Source organism: Dinoponera quadriceps, unplaced genomic scaffold (assembly GCF_001313825.1).
Source record: "Dinoponera quadriceps isolate SergipeBrazil2010 unplaced genomic scaffold, ASM131382v1 scaffold533, whole genome shotgun sequence".
Lineage (NCBI taxonomy): Eukaryota > Metazoa > Arthropoda > Insecta > Hymenoptera > Formicidae > Dinoponera > Dinoponera quadriceps.
This window is the reverse complement of record NW_014554780.1, coordinates 989293-999035: the sequence shown is the minus strand read 5'-3', so window position 1 is coordinate 999035 and position 9743 is coordinate 989293. Positions and strand designations below refer to the sequence as shown.

At 42.5% G+C, this 9743-nt stretch overlaps 1 protein-coding gene across 1 annotated transcript; it reads right to left on the bottom strand.

Moving 5' to 3' along the window:
- Positions 1 to 2324: 2324 nt before the first annotated feature.
- Positions 2325 to 9108, bottom strand: LOC106741788 (ABC transporter F family member 4). The gene is made up of 5 exons (XM_014614105.1): positions 8836 to 9108; positions 3805 to 3991; positions 3470 to 3624; positions 3262 to 3381; positions 2325 to 3082 (listed from the first exon to the last, which is right to left on the bottom strand). The coding sequence occupies exons 1-5, from the start codon at positions 8853 to 8855 to the stop codon at positions 2908 to 2910; spliced, it is 657 nt and encodes a 218-aa protein (XP_014469591.1). The 5' UTR covers positions 8856 to 9108; the 3' UTR covers positions 2325 to 2907.
- Between the last annotated feature and the right edge of the window lie 635 nt (positions 9109 to 9743).

Below are 9743 nucleotides of genomic sequence, written 5' to 3'. Positions count from 1 at the left end.
TCTATCCGCACTCTCCCCGGCAGATTCTTCAACGGTCTGTAATGCCCCGATCTCGCGGCTGCGATCGATCCAAGGTTGCAAGGCGCGGGACGACACACAGCCGAAACCGCGAATCTTCTCTATAAGCGCGCCTCGCCCGGCAAGACCCAGTCGAGGATGAACTTTAAAGTTCAGCGCTCTCGCGGACGAATTACACTCGTCCATAGGTCACACTGTCTAAACGCTGACAAGTCGATTAATGTTTGACGAGCCGGCGATGCGTATCGTAATTAACCGCGATCGAACGTAATTTCCTGCTTTCGGATTATTTCTGCCCGAGACTCGTTATGCTGTTGCTCACCGCGGGAGTTTTTCGGAAAGTATAATGAATCGAGATTCGCAAAATCGAACAATATCAACCGTACGATATTCTTTCTTGTTATAGATTTATGAACTAATAATGTGCGTGTGATTGAAAAACGCAGAAGAGGAAATCGCCGGTATTTGAATAGAATACTTTTCGATATTGTTCCTTTTGTGAATTTGCTTAGATAATAGTCGATTCATTTATCAAAGCAAGTATTTTCTCACCGAGGCACATTTTTCTCGACGACTACCGGATTTGTTACCGTAATTCGAGGAGCGCAGGAGGACATTTCGACGGGGGTGAAAGGAATTAAATGCTCGTTGAGAGGTCGTGATTGAATTATTTATCGGCCATAAAGTGGGCCATGATGTCGGTTGCGTCGAACTTTCGGAGTTTCGGGAGTGGTAGGTAACATGCGCGACTTCTCGTGCCACAATCGCATAATGCGAGACGTAAGAATGCGGGAGTGCACGCGCCGAACGCCTCCGACATTCCGAGCTTCGGGAGTTTCTCCCGCGTGCACATTCCGCGAGGTGTGCATCATTATTTTTTCGCAGCTCGAGTACCCGCAAGGTATGACGGGGCGATAAAAGGCGTTACGCCGCGATCAACGGTGCCGATAAGGTAAATTAGAAAACGAACATGTCTATTGAGGATGCTTTTCAAAATTTAAAGCGGACAGTATTCTTATTTCCCAAGGCTCTATTTAAAGAAATGAAGTAACAAGAAAATGTCATATATAAATACACACACCAAGGGAAATATTTCATTGGATTTAATAAAATTTCTTTAATTGAGACGAACAAACAAGGAAATTTTTTTATTGAACGAAATATTATTTTCTTAAATATTGTTTTTATATAATATTGTTTTTTTCCATCAAATAACATGGTTCATTCTAGCGAAACAACATTCTCATTCAAACAAAATGATATTTGACATTAAATTATATTGTTTATATGAAAAAACCTAAATTAAATAAACATATATATTAAATCCAAAGAAATCCTTTTCTCTGTGTACATATATAGAAATAAAAAGATAATAAATTTGTGCAGTTCTTCGGAAAGCGATTGCGTGGATTTATCTTATCGCAAAGTGAAAAGAACAACGTAAGTTTATATAAATACTATGCTATTGTTATATTTACAAATAAATTTTCATGTTTAAATTTTACGATAGTCTGTATTATTTCCCAAAGACTTTGTATTTTTCTTATGCGGGGAGAGAGAGAGAGAGAGCAGTATCAACTAGGAATTCACGATTTAGGAAACCTCCTTTTAGCTAAGAGACGTATTTGACGATATTGAAATTCATTCACCGCACGCGTACGTATTTTTATGTTTAATGCAAAAACAGAAGGCTGTGTTGTAACTTTTGTCACGTAAGTATAATTTTATGGTTGACTGACGACGCAGTTCGCGGTAGAGTTCATTCGCCTCCAATGCGCCATGCCTTTGTTCTGGTGAACAATAGGACATCATATTTTTTTTCTATTTAAAAGAGAGAATCATTATAATACTTCGCAATAAATCGTGTACAACGATGCATCTACACTCATTAGAGAAGCATATTAGATATAATCGACTAACTTGACTTTTTTTCTAGCATTGTTAGTCATAGCTAAAAATAGCCGTTTGTGTATCTCTATTTATATGCATAATATTCAATCGATTCTACCACTTAGCTGTAAAAATTCTATGTAGAGAAATAAATAAGAATTAGTAGATATCTTATGAAAATTAAGAAAAAAAATGTTAGAAATACATTATAAAAGGGAATCATATGTTAAACTCATAATCGTGCAAAAATCAATTTCGATTCTTACAAGCTTACATTTCCAATAAAATTTTTCTTCCGCTTTTTCATACATCCGAATAACATAATTACAGTTGTTTAGTAATAAAATTTCATTTTAACCGGATGCTTCATATCGTGAAAACGATCGAAAGACAGCGTAGAATACATCGGAACGGAGTCGCTTTCCAGAAACTTTATTGTTCACATTAATTAATTGTCACATTAATTTACATTTATACATTAGATAATTTAGGTATTTGATGGACGGCAGTATTTTGCTATGTACACATCACTTTTTTATCATCTCTTCGTTCGACGCACGCGTCTGTTGTGATTCGGTGAGAAAGGGGAACATGACACGGCTATTTCGTTCCTTCTGATTAACACCTCTCGTGATAGTCGTTACATTCACTTCGCGCAATTGTTCCTTGATAGATTTTAGTTTAGTGACATGCGTCGAGATACGAAGGAAGCTCTTCGAGAAAGACGAAGTGTCTCGGTATGACTGGTGCCCAAAGTGTATAACGATCCTTTATTTAGTGTTAATTATGTTATCGGAAGTCTCGATGCGCGGAAATTGAAACTTCAACCCGCGGCGAGAACTCGACGAGGTCGTTTGAACAAGACTTGAAACCTTACAATGAGAAAGAGAGAGAGAGAGACGGTTTCTGGGCGCCGATAATTCGTCGAATTCGATCGATTTGTGTTTCTAAGAAGTCAACAAGAGTTTGGTCAAATCTCATCACGGCTTAATAACCGGCTTATGATCGACCTCCTCTGCGGTAGGAGTTGGTTTTGGGTCTCACTTGAATCTCCTCCTGTTGGGTCTCTTCGACTTCTTCCTGAACAGTCTTTCCTCTTCCCCCGAACCTGCCGCGTCCTGTCGATCTTGCTTCGCCACCTGTGCTGGCCTTGGCACGACTATTCGTGGTGGCTCTGAAATACAATTATTGCCAGTCAGCGACATTTTACCGGGAAGGCTCCAGCACGAACCAACGTTTATCGTTCATTTAAAGCGCTAATAAAAATTTGCATCTGCAGTAAACGCTATATTTTTATTTTTAGCGATTTATGACATTCAATGGCGATATTCCCGTTATTATATTACGCATTACTTCGACTTAGCTGTGGTGTGCTCTACGGCGGAATGCGTGGCGGCGGTTTCTCGTGGGTGACTACTAGATCCGGTTTGGGCTCTTCTCCTCTTCAAAGCAGCCAGAAGATCCTCGTTTGATCTGAAATTATATTTACGTACCTGTTACTTATTTCTCAAGGAAATATTCAATATATAAATTAACTTTACGGATTCCATTAAGCGGATACCTGAAAGGTCTGACGCCACCGCTCCGAAGCTTCTTTGCAGATTCGGTCGTTGTCGTAGGAGCTTCTTGTTCTTCATTTTCTTCAAGCACGTCTTCGTCTTCCACCTCATCTTCTTCGGGCTCCTGTTCTACCGGCTTCGACGTCGTCGATTGAGCCTGAAGAAATTATTTCGCAAATTTTACTTTTGAAATATAGATTTAAATGTCGAACATTTAATTAACTATTATATAGTGATTACATAGTTTGTGCGGAAGTATCAAGATGATTAAAATATATCCAAGATTCTTCATGAATGATTCGTAAAGAAATAATGTAAAGAAGAAAGTTAAGCTCACCGCTGGCGCTCTTCCTTTCTTTCCTACATTTGCTACATTGACACGTCCTCTCGAGGAAAGAAGGCTTCCCAACCGACCACCTGCTGGCTTCGTCGGCGCCGGCGTCACCGGTGCTGCCGCCTCCTCCTCGTAATCATATTCCTCTTCGGCTGATCTGCTGACGGCTATTATACAGAGGGCTAATATTCTGCAAAGGATACGTTACGCGCATTGCAATCTTCATATATTAGCGGCTGTTCTTGTGATTCGCTTCACCATCCGTAAAATAGTTATTACTTTATGATCACTGCGCGAACATATTTCCACATAAATTATCCTAAATAAATTCCACTGAATCATCCGTATTATTATACTGAAGTGACGCTTTTAAAGGATAACATACAATCGTGACATTTCTGAAGTAAGTAAAAATAGCGTGTTCTTGTTAGAGGAAATATGTAATTTGCAATCTATGTTATGTGCGAAACTTTAGAACAACGGGAATAATGTAACAGTATTTATATAAAAGGTGATGTAACAGTTGCGGTAAATAGTCCTTTGCGTTTATATTTTACGTTGTTGGAGTTACGGATTACGGAAGAACGGCACTGTTTGGAGACAGTTGCGATTTATAGTACGCATATGCAGAGCACGTTCTGAGAGATTAGAAAATGATTTTCTCAGCCGAGAAAGAGGAAGGCGGCAAGCCGAAGGATCGCATAGAGGCTACGACAATCTTCGCTTACGGGCATATTCACGCTCGAAAAAAGGAGCGTAATTTAAGCTACGGCGTAACGCCGTCGCGAAACGAGTTTATGGCGTTTGCGGCGACTAAATTGACAGGCTGCACTTAAGAAACAGCGAAATATTGCAAGTCAGACTATTGCTGAAAACTTGGAAGCTGGCGCGTGAGAGTACACGACTGTTGCCTTAGAAATTTAGAAACAAAAGGTAGTTCTTATATTTCATACAGTTCTAATGTTATTACCTTTATAAATCACCTGTTCGCTTCCACTGTTTTAAAAAAAAGGATCTTCTTCAAATATTATGATATAAAGTATAGTCGAAATGTATAACACATAACTTAATTCGCGAATTAATTTGATTTTAAATATTTATCTCGCATTTCCTCGACATTTAACAACAGCAATAAGTTTGGAAAGGAATGATTTCTCACACGGAAAATGAAATTCGAGTGAATTTATCAAACAGTGAACGAACCGAACGTTTTGCCGATGGAAAAGGGGATTTCTGTTTATGAGAACCGAATTTGGGCCATAAGAACCAGAAATTCTTTTTTCCTTCGATCACAACGCATTTGGTCGTTCGCTATCCAATAGATTCAACTGTTTCTCCCGCGCGTTTCACGTTCATGTCGGGAATTGAAATTTACATTAACGGTTCTTTAACGGGCTTCTTCCGAAAAGGGAGCTCTTTTCGGTCTTACGTCCTTCCGTCTCTCGCAGGGGAGTAACCGAGCCGGGCCGAAAGTTTCTTTTCCGTGATAGTCGGGCGATCTCGTGCAGGACGCGCGCACAGGACGGTGCCCGGCCGCAACTTTCGCCAGGATCGAAAAAGGAATCCGAGGACGAGAGATCCTACTCGTGACGTGCGCTGCAGCGATTATTGCGTACGGCCGAGCCGTGCGCGCGTTCGTGGTAGATCCGCGTACACCAGGTGGATTTTGACCTGTGACATTCACGTACACGGGACTCACTTTCTCTGCTCGGCTCTCGTGCAACTCGCGCGCCGCTCGGGATTGGCCGCGCCGTTACGACGGGACATTCATACGTGAGGCGGCTCACAAATGTCAAGAAAACCAGCCGAACTCGGGGCCCCACGGGTGTGCCGAGGGGAAGAAAGGGGGAGAAATTTCGAGGGATCCACAGAGGGACGCCGAGTCGGCGATCCCGATCGATAGATTCGCCGTCGGAATACTCGGCGCGATTGCGAAAACCATGCGAATTCGATACCTCTCTCGCGAAACCAGAACGGCCGTGACGACGTTCTGTCACACTCGGCAGCCGTCGAATGACATTGACTATTCCCGTCTGTCGGTGAACGTGTCGATGAATTTCAATGTATGGAGGATAACAACAATCCGTCTTCTAAAAATACACGCCTCCGGAGTATCTGTGAGTGTAATTATCCCCTTGTAAACGAGTGAGATGAGAAACCGCGCGATTCCTTTCTTCTGGATTCTCCCTCGGCTGCGGTTGGAGTTTCATTAAGTTTTTTTTCGCAACTTTTACACGCGGCGGCGGAAGCGTAATGCGCTCGAGCAGCAAGGTCGATTTGCGCTCGAGATTAATTCATTCCTTTTACCTGCGCTTTCATTAACGCATCGTCTGTGTGCGCGAATAGATTGGCCATGTGAGGTGCGTGTAATATCCCGTTCCGCCGGGGGAAAAAAAACATGCGTGCGTACTGTTCGACGGGGAATTAATCGCGAATCAATTCTCTTTAATTCGCGACACGTTACTCGTCGATCGCACTTGATATCCGCGCATTGAATATGGTATAATTAGGCAGCTTACGAACGGGTATCGTTCACAATGTCATCGTCGTTGTCTCGTGGTGTCCTCAATTCTCGACAGACGTTACCTCGAAATATGTTACAACATGCCCAAACTTGGCCGTAGCTCCGCCAGAATTCGTGAACAGATGCTTCGATGCATCTCTCTTTCGAGTCGAGCCCTATGTACGTGTGCGTGTGTGTATTTCCAAGTCACCATAATTAATTTAGAAATCTTGGTGGAAAGTTAAAATGAAACGCGAAGGAAGCCGCGTACGCGCGATTGATTTGCTCATTTGTGGAATTCGCAGCGATACCTTTTCTTCCATCAGCCAGGACCAGTTTATCGGTAAACGAGAATAGTCACCGGTCGTAATTAATGAGCGTAATCCTCGCTGTCCGTCGGACCGCGAAGCGTTATGGTTTCGCGTTAGCATACATTCCCAATAGTTGATCCGCTATTCTCCGCCGAGGTAATTCATCGTCCGCTCTCAGCTCCGTCGTGACGCGGGATCATTGAACTTGCTTGGATCTTCGCCTTGGAAGGAAGCGATTACGTTCGCATTAATCTACTGTGCGTAGGTTCTCCGTTAGAAATCTTTTCCCCGCCTTTCATTTCTTTCTCTCTCCTTTATTATTCCGCCTTTTCAGGTATCGACATTCTTTCGAAGTTGATAAACCTTCCCTCTTCTATTCACGTCTAATTTTCTCTCTCTCTCCAAGTTTCCTTCTTCCTCCTCTTTCGAGTTAAGCTTCATTTTTCTCTCTCTCTCTCTCTCGGTTTTCCCTATTTCCATTCTTCCCCCCATCGTTCTCATATTGTTTCTCTTTATCCTCACGCTTATTCTTTTCTGATTATCATTCGCTATTATAAATTTATCACGGCATTTGATACTTTTATCGCGCGCTTAAGGAGGCTCGCCTCGACATTAATAAATGTTCTCTTCTTTTTCATATCTTTACCGGTTTATGACAGGAGGTTTAAAAAGACACCTCATACAGCGTACATCTCGTTAGAATAATGTCAAGGAGAAACCACGATGACGCCAACGTGTTATTCATTTCTCGTTTGTCAAGAAAATGCACGTTAATCAGTCTCAATATTTACCGTTATGCGCTCTCGCTCTCGCCGCAGCTTTTCTAATCAATTTCCTGGTCAGGACCAGGAAAGGATAGCTCGAGCAGCTACTGCAACGTGTTTGCATAACGCGCCTCTCTGCATTCCGTTATTAATATTTCGTTCGTGGCCGCGTTTTCGGCCGAATATGAATCTAATCGAAATACTGTGGGACGCGGGCGCAACGTGAATTAACCAATGAGCGACGTTTTAATGAAACGTAATGATTAAATAACCTGTTGCATGTCGGAACACGTGTTTCATGATTTGCGACACACATACGTTATCTTTAACGCATGCGGGAATATTTACAAAACAATCTGGCATATATTAGCCATTAGACGCCGCAAATCGGTCGGCGCGATCGAAAGTTATCAGCAGCGGCAATTCACGAAGGCGTTAGTGATTTTGATGACGTAGGCAACAGATGACAGGCATTAGAGGCCTGGAAAAGACGTAAGTAGGGTATACACAACTTTCGATCGCGAATATACAATCGGCCTTGGAGTTACTCGACTTAGCCACCTAAAGGTGATCTGTGGATAATCTACAATCGGAATTGACCGAAGTAACAATACACGAGTGAACAATCCCACCGTTAAACGCTACTAACCACGTTCCTTTCGTAACTGTTTCTTGTCAACGTCATATTCTTTCGATATTCGAATCACTGGATGGTATATCGTAGAGCTAAACAATATGTTACATTCAACCCAGACAGCACAAACGTCGAAAATCGGGACATGAAACGTCTTTTAGACGTCTTGAAGTCGTGTTTAAGATATCGTGATATAAGACGTCTTTAACATGTTTTTGAGACCTCTAAAAGACATCTTATGTCCCGATTTTGGATATTGGGCTGTCTGGGAAGTGCACTGCTTTGTGACGGCTGCAATTGAATAATTTATATAGGATAAGTAGATTTTTCTAATTCTCTCGAAATACAGCCAACAAAATTACAAGGCAAGCTTGATATCGGCAGATGTCGCGTTTTGATCTCTAATCTATTTACACTCGGATTGGAGGAACTCCGAGTTTTCTCCCATAGAACATTACGCTCTATTTACACGAAGTCCGAAATGAAAATAAACGGAGCGATAAGAACTCGCCACCTTCCCCGGCCGAAATTCATGGAAAAGAAATACGAACGACTCACGACTCGGGAGGGGTTCATTGAACAGAAGCACAGAAGCTTTATACAAAATGATAAACATCGGAAAACACTGTCAAGAAGAAGAAGTCCGCTGATTCTAATTATGCCCCGTGAAGTTTGCTAGGTGCCGAGAAGAGAAATTAAAGAGTTCGAGCGAGACGGGTCCGTGATTTATAAAGGCCACCTCACAGAGACCTCCTGTATAAAATTGGATCTTGTAAATCATGGGCTCTCGCTTCTACAACGAACGGCTCGTGCGGTACTCACGTGAACAACGTAAGTTTCATGGTGCCGACCGCCCGAGAATTCTGGCTGGCCCTGCGGATGGTCGTGCCCTTCTGCGGCTGCGACGTGCGGAAAGCACCGATCTGTGGCCGGCTGTTAACCACTGGGCGCGAGGCCGCGGCGAGGAATGGATATCAGGCGGCGACGGTGGCAGGAACCGTAAGAAAGCACACCACTGCAATCGCGGAGGCTGTGTACTTTGGAGTGCCGAGCCGAGTTTCCCCTTCTCTCTATATATATGGCACTCTCACTCTGCCAGCAACCACCCGTGCACAAGCCGTCCGCAATAGCGTACGTGTGACTCCGATATATTCTTAATGATACGCGCACACTCACCCTCCGCGTAATGCTGTCGGCGAACGCGCGGACTTACGCCGGGCTTACGCCAAGCCGGCAAGGAAGCGAGTCAAGTAGCGAATTACGCGCTTGTCTCTATCTGTTTACGCGTTTTTTTTTTTTACATTACATCATTTATTAATGTAATTAAGAGGCGTTTGTGTGTGTGTGTGTGTGTGTGTGTGCGCGCGCGCGTGTGTGTGAGAGTGTGATGTCATATCTGTTATATGCCGAGAGGAACGGAGGAATGCGAATTTAGCATATCAATGAATTTAGCGGTCTGTGCTTGAATTAGTTATCTCTCTATATGTGAATACCAGATACAAGATAATAGAAGATATATGAAGTAGAATGTAAATTTCAGAGAGAAATAAATTCCTTGTTCAATTTTCGACCGATAATTTATAATTTTATTCAAATTCTCGTGCCAATTTTATTTTATATTTTAATGTAAGAGAACAATGAATTGATGATTAATATGATAATTGACATTTTTCTACGGTTCCTGCTTGAAAAACTGAGAATTTGGGTGCAGGCAACCTTGTGGAAAGAGA